Source organism: Panicum virgatum, chromosome 5N, assembly GCF_016808335.1.
Source record: "Panicum virgatum strain AP13 chromosome 5N, P.virgatum_v5, whole genome shotgun sequence".
Lineage (NCBI taxonomy): Eukaryota > Viridiplantae > Streptophyta > Magnoliopsida > Poales > Poaceae > Panicum > Panicum virgatum.
The window spans coordinates 61,574,532-61,592,009 of NC_053149.1; the positions used below are offsets into that span (position 1 = coordinate 61,574,532).

General features: G+C 46.9%; 3 protein-coding genes across 3 annotated transcripts; 2 read left to right on the forward strand and 1 right to left on the reverse strand.

Moving 5' to 3' along the window:
* The first annotated feature begins 2,535 nt into the window (after positions 1-2,535).
* LOC120671834 lies at positions 2,536-4,612 on the forward strand. The gene is made up of 2 exons (XM_039952083.1): positions 2,536-3,133; positions 3,248-4,612. Exons 1-2 carry the CDS (start codon positions 3,016-3,018, stop codon positions 4,468-4,470), a joined length of 1,341 nt encoding a protein of 446 aa, XP_039808017.1. The 5' UTR covers positions 2,536-3,015; the 3' UTR covers positions 4,471-4,612.
* A 79-nt stretch (positions 4,613-4,691) lies between these two features.
* On the forward strand, positions 4,692-6,958 carry LOC120676961 (putative pentatricopeptide repeat-containing protein At3g11460, mitochondrial). Its single transcript, XM_039958308.1, has one exon. It carries the CDS (start codon positions 4,767-4,769, stop codon positions 6,690-6,692), a length of 1,926 nt encoding a protein of 641 aa, XP_039814242.1. The 5' UTR covers positions 4,692-4,766; the 3' UTR covers positions 6,693-6,958.
* A 539-nt stretch (positions 6,959-7,497) lies between these two features.
* On the reverse strand, positions 7,498-16,998 carry LOC120673966 (probable inactive serine/threonine-protein kinase scy1). Its single transcript, XM_039955015.1, has 21 exons — positions 16,682-16,998; positions 15,707-15,805; positions 15,144-15,295; positions 14,910-14,982; positions 14,314-14,436; positions 13,900-14,008; positions 13,466-13,545; positions 13,246-13,327; positions 12,940-13,079; positions 12,685-12,795; positions 12,469-12,585; positions 12,275-12,364; positions 11,825-11,878; positions 11,664-11,738; positions 11,172-11,247; positions 10,954-11,053; positions 10,351-10,420; positions 9,761-9,834; positions 9,328-9,437; positions 8,384-8,632; positions 7,498-8,103 (listed from the first exon to the last, which is right to left on the reverse strand). The coding sequence occupies exons 1-21, from the start codon at positions 16,805-16,807 to the stop codon at positions 7,739-7,741; spliced, it is 2,475 nt and encodes an 824-aa protein (XP_039810949.1). The 5' UTR covers positions 16,808-16,998; the 3' UTR covers positions 7,498-7,738.
* Between the last annotated feature and the right edge of the window lie 480 nt (positions 16,999-17,478).

Consider the following 17,478-nt stretch of genomic DNA (forward strand, 5'->3'; position numbering starts at 1 on the left):
AGCTCATGATGATAGTGATGATGAGGAGGAGGCCGCAGGAGATGATGAGGAGACAGAGTCCGATGGAGATGGAGACGGCGATGGCGATGGTGACGACGACGACGATGACGAGTAGCTCTCTTTTTTGCGCTTGATGCCAAAGGGGGAGTGAATTTGACGCTTGGAGGCCCCTCACCCGCTTTTCTCTTTATCGTGTTATCTATCTATCTATTTCATTTATGTATTGGACATGTAAGAACTTATTTGTGATGGTGTTATGTGTGGTGTGTGCCACGTGAACAATTTCGGTTTGTAAGACTTTATTTGTGCTAGTGTGATGTTGAACTTCTTATATATCTATGGTGTGATGCTTATGGATGATGTATTGTTATCTTCACTTTATTGTTGTGATAATCTTGTCATATGCATCACGGTCTTCATATCACACAAAAGCACATATATGCAATGTTGTAGGGGGAGCTCACATAAATATGTGCATTGGCATTTGAGGCCACTTTGGAAACTTCTATGCACATATTTAGGGTGAGCTCTCCTATCTCTTGCTTAGCTTTCTTGAATTTTATTCTCCCTCTTTGAGCCCAAATTGGAATTATCATCAATCACCAAAAAGGGGAGATTGAAAGAGCATCTAGGCCCCAATTGATTTTGGTGATTTTTGACAATCACAATTTGGGGATATGATGCTTTGATTAAGTGTGTACTGGCTTAATTGAGAAAATTCAAGAAGATGAAAGGAAAGCCCCCAAATTTAAAAGTAACTTGGTGGATTCGATCGGCATTTAATTTTATTTTTCGGTTTGAATTTGAGTATAGGATCCACCGTACTATCAAGGGGGACGCATTCGAATGAGTTTGAGGTTGCTAAAGTGCTAAATAAATCATCCAAACACTTGAGAGAGAAATCCACTCACAAAAACAACCCCAGCACAGTTTTCAGCACAGGACCGGATGATCCAGCCCAAACTCTCGGGTTGGATCCGGATGATCCGGCCAGGGGCCGGATGATCCGGACCTGGTGTCTGTGAACGTCCAAGTGAGCTCAAGTCGGATGATCCGGCCCTACGCCGGATGATCCGGATCTGGGACTTTCAAAGTGTTTTCTAGCCTATTCTGTTGCTCCTCCGGAAGATCCGGGGGTCACCAGAAAATACATAACGGTCACTTTCGGGGTGGGGCTATATATACCCCTTCACCCCCTTCACTTCTCTCTCTTTTCCCGAACTCTCTCGCCTCCTACACTTCAAATCCACCACTTTCCTCCATTCTAGAGCTTGATTTGAGCAAGGAAATTCCTAGGGATTGTGAGGAAGTGAGATTAGAGGCAAGATTTGAGAGCACTCCATGTTCTATCACGTGTTCATCCTAAGAAGCACTTCAAGCAACTTCGATTCATCGATTCGCGTTTGTTACTCTTGGAGCTTTGCTCCTAGACGGTTAGAGGTGCTGGTGAGCTCCCGTCCGGGGCCTCACCCACTCGCCACCGTGCCTGAACCAGAGGCCACACACGTCGTTGGCCTACACCATGCATCGCTCCTTCAAGGAGAGACCGCGGGCTATCGGGTGTCGCTGTCGTTGTCAATGGACCCAGCGGCGGCAACCGACCTCAAGCACCAGCAATCGCTGGCCATGGACGCACAGCCACGACAGATGCTACCCCTGCGTAGGCATACTGTCTCCGATCTTCTGGCCGTGGTGCCGGCCATGGGGGTTGACTCTGAACTGCTGTTGCAGTCGTTGTTAGTTCGACGACTGTCCTCCATTCGTATGAAGCCCCTCGTCCCTGCACGACCATTTCATGGATGAAGGAGAGGACACGATTATTGCTGCTCGCATGGAGTCATGACAGAGCTCCCGGTGTCCTGTCGAGGAGGATCCAACCTATATAGCAGATGACCAACGGAGTAAAGTGGTTGATGGAATGCCATTAGTGCCATTGTGGTGTCTATTGATCTACTAAAAACGGTTCCATTATTGAGTAAATGAGATGGTGATATTTTAATAACTGAAGAGTTGGTGAAAGGCATAAATATAAGATCCTAGCTAGTGGATGATGATGTGAATAGCTTACATGTTAAAAGAAATAGAATGACTCTAAGTGGGGATCTATATAAGAGAGTTATAGATTCCACCACAACTCGTCGACCGCACTCGCTGGGCGACGCGACGCGACCCTGAAGGTTTTGTCCTTGTCCCGACATGGTAATGGACACTTCGACTTCCGTTTCTTCAGGTCTTGGACAGAACTGATGCGATGTAGAGTACGAGGCAACCCCCCCCCCCCCCCCCCCCCCCCCCCCTCCGGTGACAGGTGAGAAATCTAGGTTTCCAGATGAACAATGCATGTTTTATAACAATCGAGGCCCAACCGAGGCACTGGGCAAAGAACAGTTCAACCCATTTGTTAACCCACCCGTGGCGCAGGCAGAACCACCAGCGTGATGCTGGTGTGAACCGTGTGGTGGCGTGACCGCGTGAGGGAGTCATCCTGGCGCCCGAGGCCGCGAGCACAGCAACGAGACCGGGTCTGCCGCCTCGCTTTCAACACCCGTGCGCGTTGCCCCGGCAGGCACCTACCGTCTCCTTCCGCTCGCGGCAACGGCGGTTTGGAGGCAGCAATCTCGCCATAACACCCTCTCTCGTTACAGCAAATCTTCTCGTCGTGGCGCCAGCTTGCCCTCAGCCCAGGCCCCAGCGACTGCTTCCTAGCTGTTCCGAGCGACGACGCTTCTCCCGGTTCTTCCTCGTCCAGCTTCCTTCGGCCTCACGTCTCCTGGGTTTTCTTGGAACGGAGCATCTCATTCCTTGGGAATTCCTGTCCTTCTGGAGATCCGTGGATGAAGAGGTCGAGGAAAATCTGAGAGAGTTACCAAGGTGGTTCGGCGTCTAGGCGAGCCTATCGACGACCGGTTCCTTCTCCGTGGCGTGCTGCGGCGCAGTTCTTGTCGGCGGCGCTCACGGATCCCTGCCCTCATCTCGCAGTGTTGCGCCGCACGCCGGGCCGCCGGCGCCACCGTCATGCAGGCCGAGGAGGTGAGGTCGCGGTTCGGGCGGTGCCCGTACTGCCGCGCCATGATCTACCAGGACCTCACCGCCATCATCTTCTACTGCAGCAAGTGCCGCACGCCGATCCGAGGTACGGGCCGCGGCTCCGCCGCCCGAATCGAGTTCTGGAGTGGCACCACCTGACCTGAGGCGCGATGGGTTGATCGGTTCTTTTTCTTCTTCGTCTCCTCCCGCATTGCTGCAGGCAAGAACCCGCGGCCGACCGACGAGACCGAGTACGCGCTCGCGCAGCTCGAGATCCTCTCCGCCGACACCGCGTCGGTCTTCTCCGACGACGTTGAGCCGCCGAATCCGAGGTCGGGCTGGGGCGTCGACGACGACGACGATGGGCGGCTTCCGCTGGGGAGCAGGTCAACTACCGGTAGGAGCTTCGTGCCCAACAGCAGGCAGGGTACTGGAGCCGCGTCGTCCTCGCCGTACAGAGAGTCTGGCTCGGTCAGAGAAGGCCAAAGAAGCAGGGCAATGAACTCCGGCCTGAACCGGGACAGCCAAACGGAGGCTGAGCGGAGCGCTTCGCCGCTGCGCAGTCGCGTGACCGATCTCCGGCCGTCGTCGAGGAGAACCAGGCGATTGAGCAGCGGCGATGTGGACGCGCGCAGCGGCGCAGGATCGGGCACCGACTCGGAGTCCGACGTGCCGGCGCCGGCCACGTCTTACCGGCGGCGGGCGTCGCCGCTGAGCTCCCAGGAACTCGACGTGGCGTCGGTCCTGTCTGGACTCGAGCCGATCAGTATCGAGAAGTCGCCGCTGAGTGACCCAGCGTTCCAGAAGGACCTCCTGCTGGCGCTGGACAACCTCCGGAAGCTCATCGCCGCCGTCGACCACCCGCGCAGCATCGAAGGGCACTGGCAGGGCATGATGCCCCGGCTGAGCGCGTCCTGCAACGGCGACAGCGGCGGCGGCAAGCGTCCGATCACAAGGCGCAGCTCCCGCCTCATGCGCCGGCTGGAGTCGCATCTCACGCGGGCATTGCCCGCGGAGCGCCCGCGCCGGGACGCGAGCACCTCGTCGGCGTCGAGCAGTCGGCGCGGCGGCCTCAGGCCGCGGGCGCGCCACTGCCGGCCGCTGCTGGGCGGCACGCCGTTCGTGGTCTGCGACGGGTGCTCGGAGATACTGCAGCTGCCGGCCGCGCTGCCCGCCGGCAGAGTCTCCAGGCTTAAGTGCGGTGGCTGCGGCGAAGCGTTCGAGCTGACGCTGCCGGCGGCGAGCGGCTCGACGGACCGGCCGAATAGGATCTTTTCCGCGCCGCAGCCTGCCGCCGGCGGCGCGGAGGACACCGAGCATGCGCTCGCGTGGAGCAACCTGAGTGGCGAGCAGCCACGGCCGGCGGGGCCGCTTCACCGCGTGCTGGGGTACAGCTCCGTCAGCTCGGTTCTTCGGAGCCGGCGGTACGACCAGCACAACTGAGCATTTGTCTTGTACATTAATTTAGGTGTAAATCGCAACGAGTCCGATCAATTTTGGGGGATTTTCGTGAAGAAATGCGAGTTTTTTTTCCATTCATTGTGTATTCTTTTAGCAAGCATTCGTAATGAATTTGTATTTGTCCATAATGTGAAGAGGGGATTGTGATCAAATTTGAGAAGAACACGCCTGGTCTGGTAGAACGGGCCCGCATGCCAGCGAGAGATGCATTTGATCGAACGCCTCCTGTGGCTCTGTCCCAGGCTACCAGATGATGACAAGGCTATGACCCATGGGCCATGATGGCCACCGAGCCTCCCACACCCGCCGCCGCCTTCGCCCGCGACGCGAACTTCACCGAGCCATGGAGCGCGCGGGTGCGGACCCTGACACGCCTCGGGCGGCACCGAGAGGCGCTGGCGCTCCTACGCCACGGCGACCCGTCGCCACCGCCGCACGCCCTGGCGCTGCCGTCCGCGGTCATCTCCTGCGCCGCGCTGTCCCTCTCCTCCGGCGTCTCCCAGATACACGCCCTCGCCGCGAAACGCGGCTTGCTCCCTGCCGCCGACGCCTACCTCCTCTCCGCGCTGCTCACCTCCTACTCCCGCCTCGGCCGCCTCCCGCTCGCCCACCAGCTTCTCGACGAAATGCCTCTTGAGTCCACACCCCAGACCACGCTCCGCACCGCGTTCAACTCCGTCATCTCCGGCTGCGCGCTCCACGCCCTGCCGGCCGCCTGCTTCACCGTCTTCCGCCGCATGCGCGCCGCCTCGGTCCGCTTCGACGCCGTCACCCTGCTCGCGCTTGTCCCCGCCGCGCCTCGGAGCGCCGTGCCACAGGTCCGCGCTCTCGCGGCCCGAGCCGGGCTCGCTTCCGAGACTTCCGTGGCCAACTGCCTCATATCCACCTACGCGCGAGGCGGGGCGGCCGGCGCCGCCCTCGCCAGGCGGGTTTTCGACGAGATGCCGCTGGCCTCGCGCGATCTCGTGTCGTGGAACGCCGTGCTCTCGGCGCACGCGCAGAACGGCCTGGCCGTCGACGCCCTCAAGCTCTACCGCCGCATGCGTGGCCCGGACGGCGGCGGGGTTGAACCTGACGCCGTGACGCTCGTCGGTGTGCTCTCCTCCTGCGCGCACCTGGGCGCGCGTGGCGTGGGCTTCGACGTCGAGCGCTACGTGCGCGAGAGGCTCCTCGGCTTTCGCACCAACGTGCAGCTGTGCAATGCGCTGATCAACTTCCACGCGCGCTGCGGTAGTCTGCCCCGGGCGCAGAAGCTGTTCAACGAAATGCCCAGGAGGAGCATCGTGTCGTGGACAGCACTGATCACTGGGTACGGCATTCACGGACACGGCGACGTCGCCGTCAGCCTCTTCGAAAGGATGGTGTCTGAAGGCATCCGCCCAGACAACGTCGTTATGGTTGGCCTCCTGTCGGCGTGCAGCCATGCCGGGATGTACGACGAAGGGCGCAGGTATTTCTCAATAATGGAAAGTGCCTACAAGCTGCGACCGACGCTGGAGCACTACACATGCATGGTTGACCTCCTTGGACGTGCCGGTCGTCTGGGGGAGGCGCGAGAGCTCATCTCGTCGATGCCCATGGCAGCCGACGGCGCGGTCTGGGGTGCCCTTCTTGGAGCGTGCAAGATACACAAGAACGCAGAGGTAGGGGAGGAGGCCTTCCAGCAGATCGTCGAGCTGGAGCCGAGCAACGTGGGCTACTACGTGCTCATGTCAAACATATATACCGACACGGGGCAGCTGGACGGTGTGGCGAGGGTGCGGGCGATGATGAGGGAGCGCGGGCTCAAGAAGGAGCCTGGGTGCAGCTACGTCGAGCACAAGGGCCGGGTCCATCTCTTCATGGCCGACGACCATTCGCACCCACAGGCAAAGAGGATATACGAGCTTGTGATCAGGCTGGAGCAGATGGTCAAGGAGAAGCCAGGAGCCAGGGAGAGCGGGGCAGCCGAGGGTGGCGCGGAGAAGGCGGCTGCGCAGCCGCTGGTCGGGTTTCACAGCGAGAAGTTGGCTGTGGCCTTTGGATTGCTGAACACCGAGGCCGGCAGTGCGATCGTGGTGATCAATAACCTCAGAGTGTGCGGGGACTGCCACTCGTTGTTGAAGGTGGTTTCAGGGATTGCCAACCGGGCGTTCCTGGTCAGGGACGCCAGCCGCTTCCATCGATTTGAGGCTGGAGTCTGCTCCTGCAAAGATTACTGGTGAAGGACTTGGTGCTCGCTGTGGGAAGTCATTGTCTGCCGAGCATCAGATACCGACTCCCATACTGTTGGGCGACAACCAGCAGAATAAGGGGCTACTTTGAATGTGCCGATACAGGAGTCGCTGCTCCCTGCTCACTCCAATGGAAGAATTTGGGAGGCGCAACACTGATCAGGGAAGTAATTTGTAATCGTTGCACAAACAAACCGTTGGAAAAAGGAAAGATTTGCACCGAGGCGACAGTGCAAGGCACTTTCGCTCGAAGACCATCCAGGGTGTCCAGCCGAACTCTCATTGCAAAGCAATGCTGCATACGGATTTGATGTGGATACTTGAGATCGCATACCGGACCGTGGTCTGCGACGCTGAAGCGCAGATTTGCACAGCTCCACGGAAAGGCTGCGTTCACAAAGTCCGAGACGAGATCTAGTCTGCAGTCAAACAACATATGGCCCTATTTAGAAGGGCTAAAGTAAAGTTTGGTGATAGCTAAAATTTAGCTGGCTAAAAATAGTCTCCTGTTTGGATTTAAGGCTAAATTTTAGCTTTTCTTGAATTTTAGCTGTGATACAATAGAAGTCCATTTTGCCCCCACACAAAGCATGGGGGATGAGGATAGGTAAGGTTAGGTGGACGTATTTGTCTTCTGATCATATGGTTACATAATTAGCCCATTTTAAACCCCTCTAGCCCAGCTAATGGGCTAAAAATGTCTCGGGAGTAATGGAGTATATGTTTCATGCCAACCATAAGAATTCTTAAATCTTAACAAAAAAGGGATTGCTAATGTAGTAAGCAAGAAAAAAAATAAGTCAAGACCAGTATAATAATAATGTAGATTCAAGATTGTATCTGTGATGTACATACATCTTCTGGAACTACTTAATACACAGCGGTAAAACAATATTAGTACATTGGTCAAAATCGTGACCGTATAAATGCCTTGGCTAGTTTACAACGATATCCTGGACAGACTCAGAAAGCAGAGGGGAAGAAGAAAAAAAAAGGACAACTTTGCATTCTTGTACAACTCTTGATACCGTGAGACATCACATCCCAGTTGAGGATGTCCTTCCTATTCTTTGGGCACCAAGTTTTGGTTGGGCTGGCTTCGTCCCCCGACCCCGGCCTGATGAAGCTAAGGGTCTAGCTTTGGTTGATGGTGGAGGTGCTGCAATCGCACCCCATAGGTCGTCACTGTTCGCAGCGGCTGTCTTCAAAGGCTTCCCAGATGACTTTGGAGCAGGTGCGGCTATTGCACCCCAGAGATCATCCTCATCATTATTTGACGTTGATGGTTTGATGTCTGCAGACTTTGATGCACTTTTGGGCGGTGCAGCAACTATAGGACCCCATAAAGGATCATCTTCTGTTTTTTGCACTTTCAGTTGATGTGACTTGGCTGAGTTTGCAACTGTGTTTGACAAAATAAATAGAAGAAAAACAAGAATTAGATGGCTATTTTAATAACCAGTTAGCTCAGTACCATCACAAGGATGCATAGTGCAAATGTCATCCAATGTGAAGTTGAGACGTGGGTCAAGGGCTACAAGTAATTGACAGAAGTAATTTCTCATTTGATCTTTGCAACAGTACTAAATAATAGGGAAAATTCGATTACAAGTGTTTTTCAATTAAAGTCGATCGTACAACTACGTGAAACAAACCAATGCACTCGACAAAAGCAAACTTACCTGCTTGCTTTGGTTGCACCACTGGACGTTTCTGAGCAGCTTGTATGTTGGATAGAAGAGATGGTGATGGCTTATCATCAAATGGGTCTACATCATCCCATCCTTCTTTATCACTACCATTCTCTTCTTGGATATTACCATCCTCGAGCTCACCCCATCCATTTACTGAAGATCTTGCTGATGCTGGTGCAGCTTGATCAAAGGAGCTGGATGTGGATGGTGCATGCCCTACTGTAGAAGCTTGAGTACCTGTGGCAATTGAATTGATGCTCAATTGTAGATCTTTCGAAGTGAACAGAACAAGTAGAGGTGTTCACAGTCAAAACAGTAGCAAAAATAAGGCCTGTTCGTTTTAGCTTGCAGGTCGTGGATTGTAACTTGTAGAATTGTTACAATGTGCATGCTGGGGGACGTAGATTGTTGGATTGTAACAATCTGGTCTTTGGATTGTCACAACCTGGGATCTTTTTGTCTCAACTTGCAGACTGTTAGATTGTAGCAATCTGCAAGCAGCAAATCCAGTCTGCAAGCTAAAACGAACAGGGCCTAAATAACAGGACAGATGTCGGGAATGTGGCAAGAAGGTACTATAGATAACAGGATAGCACAAGGTTAGGATTCAGATATAACATGACACTATCAAATCTTGTTTGTCATGGTCTTCCCATTCTTTCTAGTTCATCATCGAAGGCTAAAATCAGTTCCAACCAACTTTCTAAAGTTCATTGATATACAAAGCTTCTAAATTTTGGAAGATTAATCCATTGAATGTAGTCAGATGCATCTCAGAAACTGTTAGTCAAAAACTACAAATAAACAAGTATGGTGGGACTTGGGAGTACTTTCTTAATCATCTCTTCAGACATGTTTTATGCAAGTGAGAAATGTGGTGATGCTTAGGAATTAAAGCAGTTGCGAACTTGCGATAATTAAATTACCAATACCTGGAGTGGCAGCTGAGGTTGCAGAAACTTGCGAATTACTGGCATTTGTAGTGGATATTGAGCCATGGTCAGAAGGTTTGCCCTTTTGAGTAATAGAACTCATGGCCCACCTGGATTCAGATGAGTTTGAATAAATAACACAGTAGAATGTAAAATTAGACTACAGTAACATATCATTCAGCATCGGGGTTGCCTCTTAGAATCAGAATATGTTTTCTACTGCTGCATAGATCTTGGCACATCACATAAATGATACATGTGTGTATATATATTACAGTCACTCAGAAATTCAGAATGCATTTGGGGGAAGTTTCAATGAGAAAATAACTAGTTACTAGTGTTAATGATTTGATTAAGAACCAAGCCACCCACCAAATTAATAAACAACATTTGTTTTCCTTTTGGCGGCCAACATAGAGGCAAGACAGCTTACCCAAGTAAACCTGCATTTCCAGGCTTTAACTGAACACCAGTACTTTCGGCCACCATTGTGTCTCCCGTAGTAAGCTGATTGTACACAAAATTAAAACATCAGATAACATAGGAATAGCATAATTGACAGAATAGAATGTAAATTAGAATATTCTACTAGTAAATATTACAGAAGGTGACCTTATCCCAGAAATAATGTAAAAGGGGCAGTTCTAAAAATAGTAAAGTACCAAAGCCCTTGAATCAAAAATGAACAAAATCGAAACAACTAGCATCGAAATGCAAATGAGATCTCTGAGGATCCCTTCCATCTTTGTAAGGATCCAGAACCAATTGCAGTGGTGCTTTTAGAATGTGTTTTCAATTTTGCATTATCCAGATATTTTTATTGATTTTTTACTTTCTGCCTTAATCACGTCTTAAGACAAGAGATGTTTCAGAACATGAAGAGGAAATAAAATCTATACTGCCTGTTGCAAGTAACCCAAAAGAATTGCACAAATCTGGTAAACCATTAAAAGCAAAGTATTGGTAGGCTAAAGTGATCCAACAAAGTGGATAGATCATAAACAACAAATTAGTTGTGTATACCTTTTCATGGTGTTGCTTTGCTATTTGCAAGAACTGATCAGTAGCCTGAAACGCCTTGGTTCGCACATCACTGTAGAAACATCACATGATTTGTTTTAAATACCAAATCACCAATGCATCAGGCAGAAAATTACAGTTAGAAATGCAGTTTTACAAATGGGATGCCAATTTAACCAATTTGGAACCAAAGCATTTAGGTGGAGATTGGGCGATGACCTGGTAGCAGTAAACTAGTAGTTGGCAGGCAGTACCACAAGGTAGGAGGAATTGGTAATGAGAGGCTGTTGGGCTTGAGTGTGGTGATGAGACATGATAGTTGGGCTTGAGTGTGGTGATGAGACATGATAGTAGTACCTCATGTCCTCTCTTTCCCTTCTTTTATCTACAACATATGTGTGAGAAATGGGCCAACTACAATTGTGCAATCTTCACTAAAGCACATATCCTTCCCAGTGCCCAAGATGCTACACCTGGTCTAGCGCCATGAAAACCTTACACTCATCATCTCCCATAGATCCCCAGCAATTTTACAGGGATGAAGCCTGTTATTACCAGTTAAAACATGCAACAAGGAGAAAGTAGAGACTGAGCTAAAGGTTGTACCTATCTGGGTCAAATGTGAGGACAACAATGTTAGGCAGGACGCGAGTTGCAATTTCTGTCATCTCATAGTATGAACTAGTGACACTTAGAGCCATAATTCCTGCCATGAAGCAAGAGCAAATGTCAGTTACAGTACAAAACATGCACACATGCTCACTGATAACCATTGCTAGATGGATCCAAAAGTAGTATAGCAGCACATCTGCAAAGGTACATACCAGCTGCTCTGGCTGGAGGGAAGGTATCACGTAATGCACGGACTGTGAATGCGTTGATCAATACTCTTTTCCTGGTCTGTCAGATAACACAGCCTTTGTCAGCAAAGAGGAAAAGATTATGCTAGAATAGCACATAAAATCCATCTCCAGGCTAACATGTATACTGTTTTGCTTTTCAAATAAGGGTGAATAATAGATACAAGCAGTTTTCATCACGTTTTTTCTATTTTTTTATCATGTTTCCCCAGTAGTAAAATAGTGCTGAACACCCTTAATCAGGCATACAATCAGGTCAGCTGTGAAAACCAGTGTCTTTAACAGAAACATGAGGAAACAAATATGCTACAACTATAACTGATGCATGTTAAAAACAGCTAATTTAAGTGAAATCCCATAATGCTACATGTTAAACATGGCTGCCAGCACATAACACGTTAAAGGAAAATCAACGAGGAAAATAGGTAACATGACAGCAGTATATTTGAGACAGACCCCATCATTCATGTAGTTTGCAATATTGCCAAGAAGAATTGTAGTGTTCGTCCTGATTCCGGGGTCTTCGTCCACCTATAACAGACAGCAGTGCTTACTTTAACTACAGTATGGTATAACCGAGTCAAAGGGTATATTAATCAGAAAAGAACAGAACCCACCTGTAGCTTAGAGAGATACTTCAAGAGGGATCCTGAGATTGTGCGCTGAGATAGCTGCAGTACCAGACTAAACAATTAATCATCAGGAAACACAACAAATCTAAAATCCCAGGAGGGTAAATAGGTATGTGTTATGTACATGCTCCTGCATCTAAAGTAAATAATATGAGTAACTCTAACTTCACATAGTATTTAACCTTCGAAAAAAAAACATTTCCAGAACAAAACTGAACACATGAAAAAAAATTAGAATGTAACACACGCCAAAAATTGTTTACCAAAGGAATACATTTAAAGTCTTTGATTTCTTTGGAATATAAATCATGACCAAATAAATAATGAATTCAAAAAATTTGACAAATAATTAACAATATTCATAACTCAGGTGAATGATCAAATATTTACATCTAGATGATAGACTTCCCCAACACGAGGTTAGAAGCAACTCACTTTTGGTGCCAACACGAGCATCGACTTCAATGTCAGTTCACGAATAGAAACAGTAGTATCAGAGAAGCCAGTGGCAACATGAGGAAAAACCTTAAAAAAAAAGAACATGAGACCATTAGGTATATTTATGCAGAAAATGTTCCAGAAACACAAATACAGATGTCCAATTCTCTGTTACAAAACAGATCACATACTTGTTCATCAACAGTTTGAGCAGACAATGATTCCCCAAACTGATCTATGTGCTGCAAAAGACAAGCTCGGATAGCTCTATCATTGGAGGCAAAAAGCTTGACAATAGTTGGCAAAACCTGAAAAGGGCCAGCATTCTCTATTAATCAGATTATTTGAAGATTCATAAAACAGCTTTGACCATAACAAATCTTTAATAAGCGAAAAGAAAAAATCACCTTGATACTAAATTGGTCAGCTGGAAGCCAGGAACCCATCTTTAACAGAACAGTTAGCGCGGGAGCAGCAGCAGAACCAAACTCAAGAGAAGAAGCCAATACAGGGAGTAACTGCACAAAAAATAGTCCAAATAACAAGCATGTAATGTCACCCAGCTGATTGTGTGTGTGTGTGGGGGGGGGGGGATAAACGAAGGTAGAAAGAATAATCATGTACAGAGGAATCAAGGGTTCTACTTGAGACTTTGGCAGTACCTTTTTTAGGACTATCTCACGGGGAAGCTGTTCGGCTATATTTGGGAGTTTCCGGAAAAAGCTGTCTTTCTCAACACTGTCTTTTAAATTAAGAACTTCCATGAACTGGATGGTCTCTACTAACTTATTCTGGAAAAACTCTGGAAACAAAGAGCCAAAGACATCATTTCAAACTTTTGAATCTAATGCAATTACCACTTGTGGGGCAAAATTTTGTAATAACACTGAGCTCTGAAGAAATGTATTAATTCAATAAAATGACACCCCAAACGTGGACTGAGCGACAAGGAAAAATCTTGAACTTACCACTGTTATCAATAAGTTTTGAAGGATTTAGTCTGCGAGAAGGTGTGGAATTCAAGAGCCTCTGGTAATCTGGAAGTAGAGACTACAGGGAAGAAATAGTCAATAACTTAAAAAGACAAATGTGTACAAATGTCTGCAGTTAGAACAGAGGGGAACTCCAAAACCAATAAAGGTTAGGACAGTGCGAAATAAGTGCCTAAGAGAAATGATGTGAACAAACCTTTGGGATTGAAGCAGTATTTCGAAGGTACTCTGTTCTAGCCAGCTTTGCTCCAGAAAAGAGTTCAAAAATTAAACACCCTGCAATGAGTGTCATGCTCTCATTATTTCAGCTTTCAGGAGATAATAACCAACGATGAAAAGCACTGAAGGTAAACAATAGACAATTCCAAATGGTATCAGTTTCTCAGTTTACACTTTGATGTTTATGTTTAGTGCCTCCTGGCTTTATCTATAAAATAATGCAAAAACTCAGTAGCATTTAACATAAAAGATTAGGAGGTATGGACATAAGTGCAGATAAATTTCTCCCATATAGTAAGTGCTCGAACACAATTTTTCCGATACAGTAGCCAACAAATTTATAGACGCAATCACTGCAAGCATTCAATGCAGGAGCAGGACAAGGAACAATTAAGAGTTAGTTCTGCTCACCCAGTCCCCAAGAATCAATGGCCCACGGAGGTGATTTTCTAATTGAGGCCCAGTCTGACTTTGTCAGCTCCAATGGCTTGTACTGTGTCCCAACTAACCATTCAAATTGCTGCAAAAAAATTGTAAAAATGGGAACAACTTTTAGATAAAGTCGAACCTTTTGTTATTTTATCAAGGAATTATTTATACGATCCACCTTTTTTCATCAATTTCCATGTTACTAATAGGTATTGAATCTGCTTTCTAGAAACAACCTTAAGTAGACCCTAATAAAATAGATGCAGAAATAAAACAAGTTTTCAAGCTTGACTATCTTTTATAGGAGAACTGTTTGAATATTCAGCAAATGATATAGAGGAGGTAGAGGGAATATATTTAACTAACATAAATAAAGGTGTGGCATTAAGTCCTTACCAACATGGGGCTACCAGAGGCTTCATTGTTAGCATCAAATTCTGACAGAACATCAAAAGCATGAAGCTTCCAATCAAGAGTTTGTGTAACAACTACACTTGCCAAGCATACATTTCCATGAACCTGAATTGATCAGTGATGGCAATCAGGTCATTTAACAACCAAAACGTTTCCAGCATTTGAATGTTTCCAACTATGCATTAAGACTGCACTATTTTGATTTGAATGCACTATATAGTCCAATGATACTCGTACAATGCAGCCACATCAATAATCAAAACAAGGAGATGTCCTAAGTCAAGACTCAAGAACGCTAAAACCAAAAAAAACTAACCCTCTTCAAGAACAACCCCGGTTGCAAGCAGCATACAAGAATACAGACCCACATGCTACATAAGATTGATCGAACATTTACATCTGAACAAAACCACAAGTAAATGCCACAAATACACAACCACGAGCAAGAACGGATGAGGAGGAATCATCAATGAATCTACGAATAAATGTCAGAAAGCAACAAATTATGTTAGGTTTTATCTTGCATCTAGATTATCCAGACTGCGATCCAAACTTCAAATCTTAACGCAGAAACTTACAAGCTTGCAATCATTATTGAGAAAGCTCACAGCTTTCGATATCTGATGAAGCCCCCACGCAAAGTATTCATCCCTGCACCATTGTTTATCAGGCATAGTGTACGTAGATCAACAAAAATAAACAAACAAATAACAGGAGTACTTCAAATATATTGATAAATTGCCAGGAACTACAAAAAAGAAAAATCTTTGTGAAGGAACATTATGATAAACATTAAACGAAGCTCATGGTACCTCTGTGTGCCACCAAGATTCAATTCCTTGAGCTTTTCAGAAAGTGGCATAACAGGCTCCGTTACAATATAAATTGTGTGCTTCATTGCAGGTCCATCAGGAACTTCTGCTTCAGTACTGTGTAAAAAGGATAAGATATTTGGATGCCGCACCTGCAGTAACCACAACAGCAGTAAACTGACTTAGCAGATATTGAGAAACAAAATAGCAAACAAACCAAAGAAAAAAAAACTTGTATATTTTAGAAGTACTCCATCCGATGAAAGTAGGATAAGACAGAAACGATGCAATAGTGGTGTGGACAAAACAGCACATAGAAGTATATAATGCTGAATGTTGAAATATCACGAGAATCCTTCTTCTTTTTTTGGCACAAATTTCTGCCTTCCATTTGGTATGGAAATTTCAAGAGACAGGGATTGTCCGGATTTTCAGAAAAAGGCTTCATCGCCATCGAGATTTTTTGAAAGCCTTGACATTTTGCCACAACAGACTCCACCTTAAGTCTTAAATTTACAGCACTATAGATCATCAAAACTCAATGACTAGAGCTATTAGCTTACTGTTCGCAGTCTCTTAACACCATTGCGACCAGCAACCAAGTGTCTGTCCTGAGGGTTGCTCCCTGACAGAGAAAAAATTGACACAGGCGATCCATCATCCTGGGAACAAGGCAAAAACAGTGTTGGCAAGGGCATATATATCTAACAAAAATTAAGACAAAATTATCTTTCAGTGAAAAAAAGAATAAAATGCTTAAGAAATCAAAATTTGCACTGGAAAAATAAGTATTAATGGTAGACCTAGGATAAATAGTAAAACTCTTATCGACTGCTATCAATATCACATTGGCAATCATCTGAATCGTAACATGACTATAAACCTCTGCATATTTGGCAGTATATTAAGGATTACTAAGAGAGTAGCTCCAAATAACAAAAATCTCATGAGAAATCAAGATATGACACCAGAAATTCCACGTCAGCAAATGCAACATAGGTGTTGTTAGTAGTAATATCCGCATTATCCTTGAACCTCACCAAGTTGGATGGCATACTTGAGTTCCACATGAATTCCAAAATCAAACAAGCATATCCAGGTTTGAACTCCACACAACTATCGCATAAAATGTAAACCAAATGCCTCCCATCTGCTAAATCAAACTAGCCTTGAATCAACTCTACAACGAATCCACAAATTTTGATCCTTAGGAGCTACTAAATGTAGCAACAGTACAACACAGTCGTACCCACCCCAAAACAGCACCGAATCCCGAGAGCTCGAACTGCTACAGAGGGCATACCCACAAAACCAAAAGAATATGCAGCCACATAGCACCTGCACGGCTGCACCCGCACACCAAATACACGATAGCATAGCACCCAGGATTCTCTGAACCCGAAGTAGAACAACAGAACCAGCGATACACCGAACGCTTCCAGCCTACGAACCTAATCAGCGACACAGTGAATGCCTCCGCACGGCCCTATGGGGGATCTGATCGATCGGGGCAAAGGGGAAGGGTACGGCCGGCGTACCTTGGAGGTGCCGCGGTGGTGCGTCCATGAGCCCCAGGCTGAGGCGTAGGGCTCGCCGATGGAGTAGGGGAAGTCCTTGAGACCCGATCCGGATCCCGCGACCACCTCCTTTAAGAACTTGAACATTTTGCTCTACGCCTCCGGTGCACGATCCCCGCCGAATTCCCGCGCGGCGCACCGTCCGCCTCGATTGGCTCCTCGGCTCCTCGCGGCGGTGGGTGGCCTGCGCGCCGACGCGGCGAGGTAGATCCGGGGCGGTCGAGAAGTAGCGCCGAGGGTGAGGTGGGAGGAAGGGGATGCCAAGGGGAAGAGGGGGCCCGACGGAAGATGTCTAGATAACCCCAAGTAAGGATGATTCGGATGTCTATTCGAATATCATATTTTTGATCATTTTTTTTCGATTATGGACAAATAAGATATAGAATTTACTATGTAAATTCATAGCCTTGTATTTAACATTGATCTTGTAAATATTCATAAAAACTAAACCTCAAATTTATCATATATATTCTCAAATAATAGATATAAAAATTCGAATACGGATCGGTCCGGATACGAATCTTTTTTCACCTTTTTAATTGTAGGGAGCAAATAATACATAAAAAAATTTATACAAAATTTTATTCTTATGTGTAATAATATGCTTGATAATATAAAAAAAGATTAGCATAAAATTTTAAGCATATCTATTTTAAAATATCAAATTTGTTCTAAGAATTCGGATGTTTAGATCCATCCTTACCCCCAACCATGAGGGTTGAAATATATAACTCCCTCAACTTTAAAATCGGACATTC

Bases quoted from the DNA above. Each gene is read 5' to 3' on its own strand.
- LOC120671834 (XM_039952083.1), top strand. From the start codon at position 3,016: ATGCAGGCCGAGGAGGTGAGGTCGCGGTTCGGGCGGTGCCCGTACTGC. The intron at 3,134-3,247 runs GTACGGGCCGCG...GCATTGCTGCAG, and splicing joins GTGCCGCACGCCGATCCGAG to GCAAGAACCCGCGGCCGACC.
- LOC120673966 (XM_039955015.1), bottom strand. From the start codon at position 16,807: ATGTTCAAGTTCTTAAAGGAGGTGGTCGCGGGATCCGGATCGGGTCTC. The intron at 15,806-16,681 runs GTACGCCGGCCG...CCTTGTTCCCAG, and splicing joins ACCACCGCGGCACCTCCAAG to GATGATGGATCGCCTGTGTC. The intron at 11,248-11,663 runs GTCTGTCTCAAA...GTTATCTGACAG, and splicing joins CAAACTACATGAATGATGGG to ACCAGGAAAAGAGTATTGAT.
- LOC120676961 (XM_039958308.1), top strand. From the start codon at position 4,767: ATGATGGCCACCGAGCCTCCCACACCCGCCGCCGCCTTCGCCCGCGAC.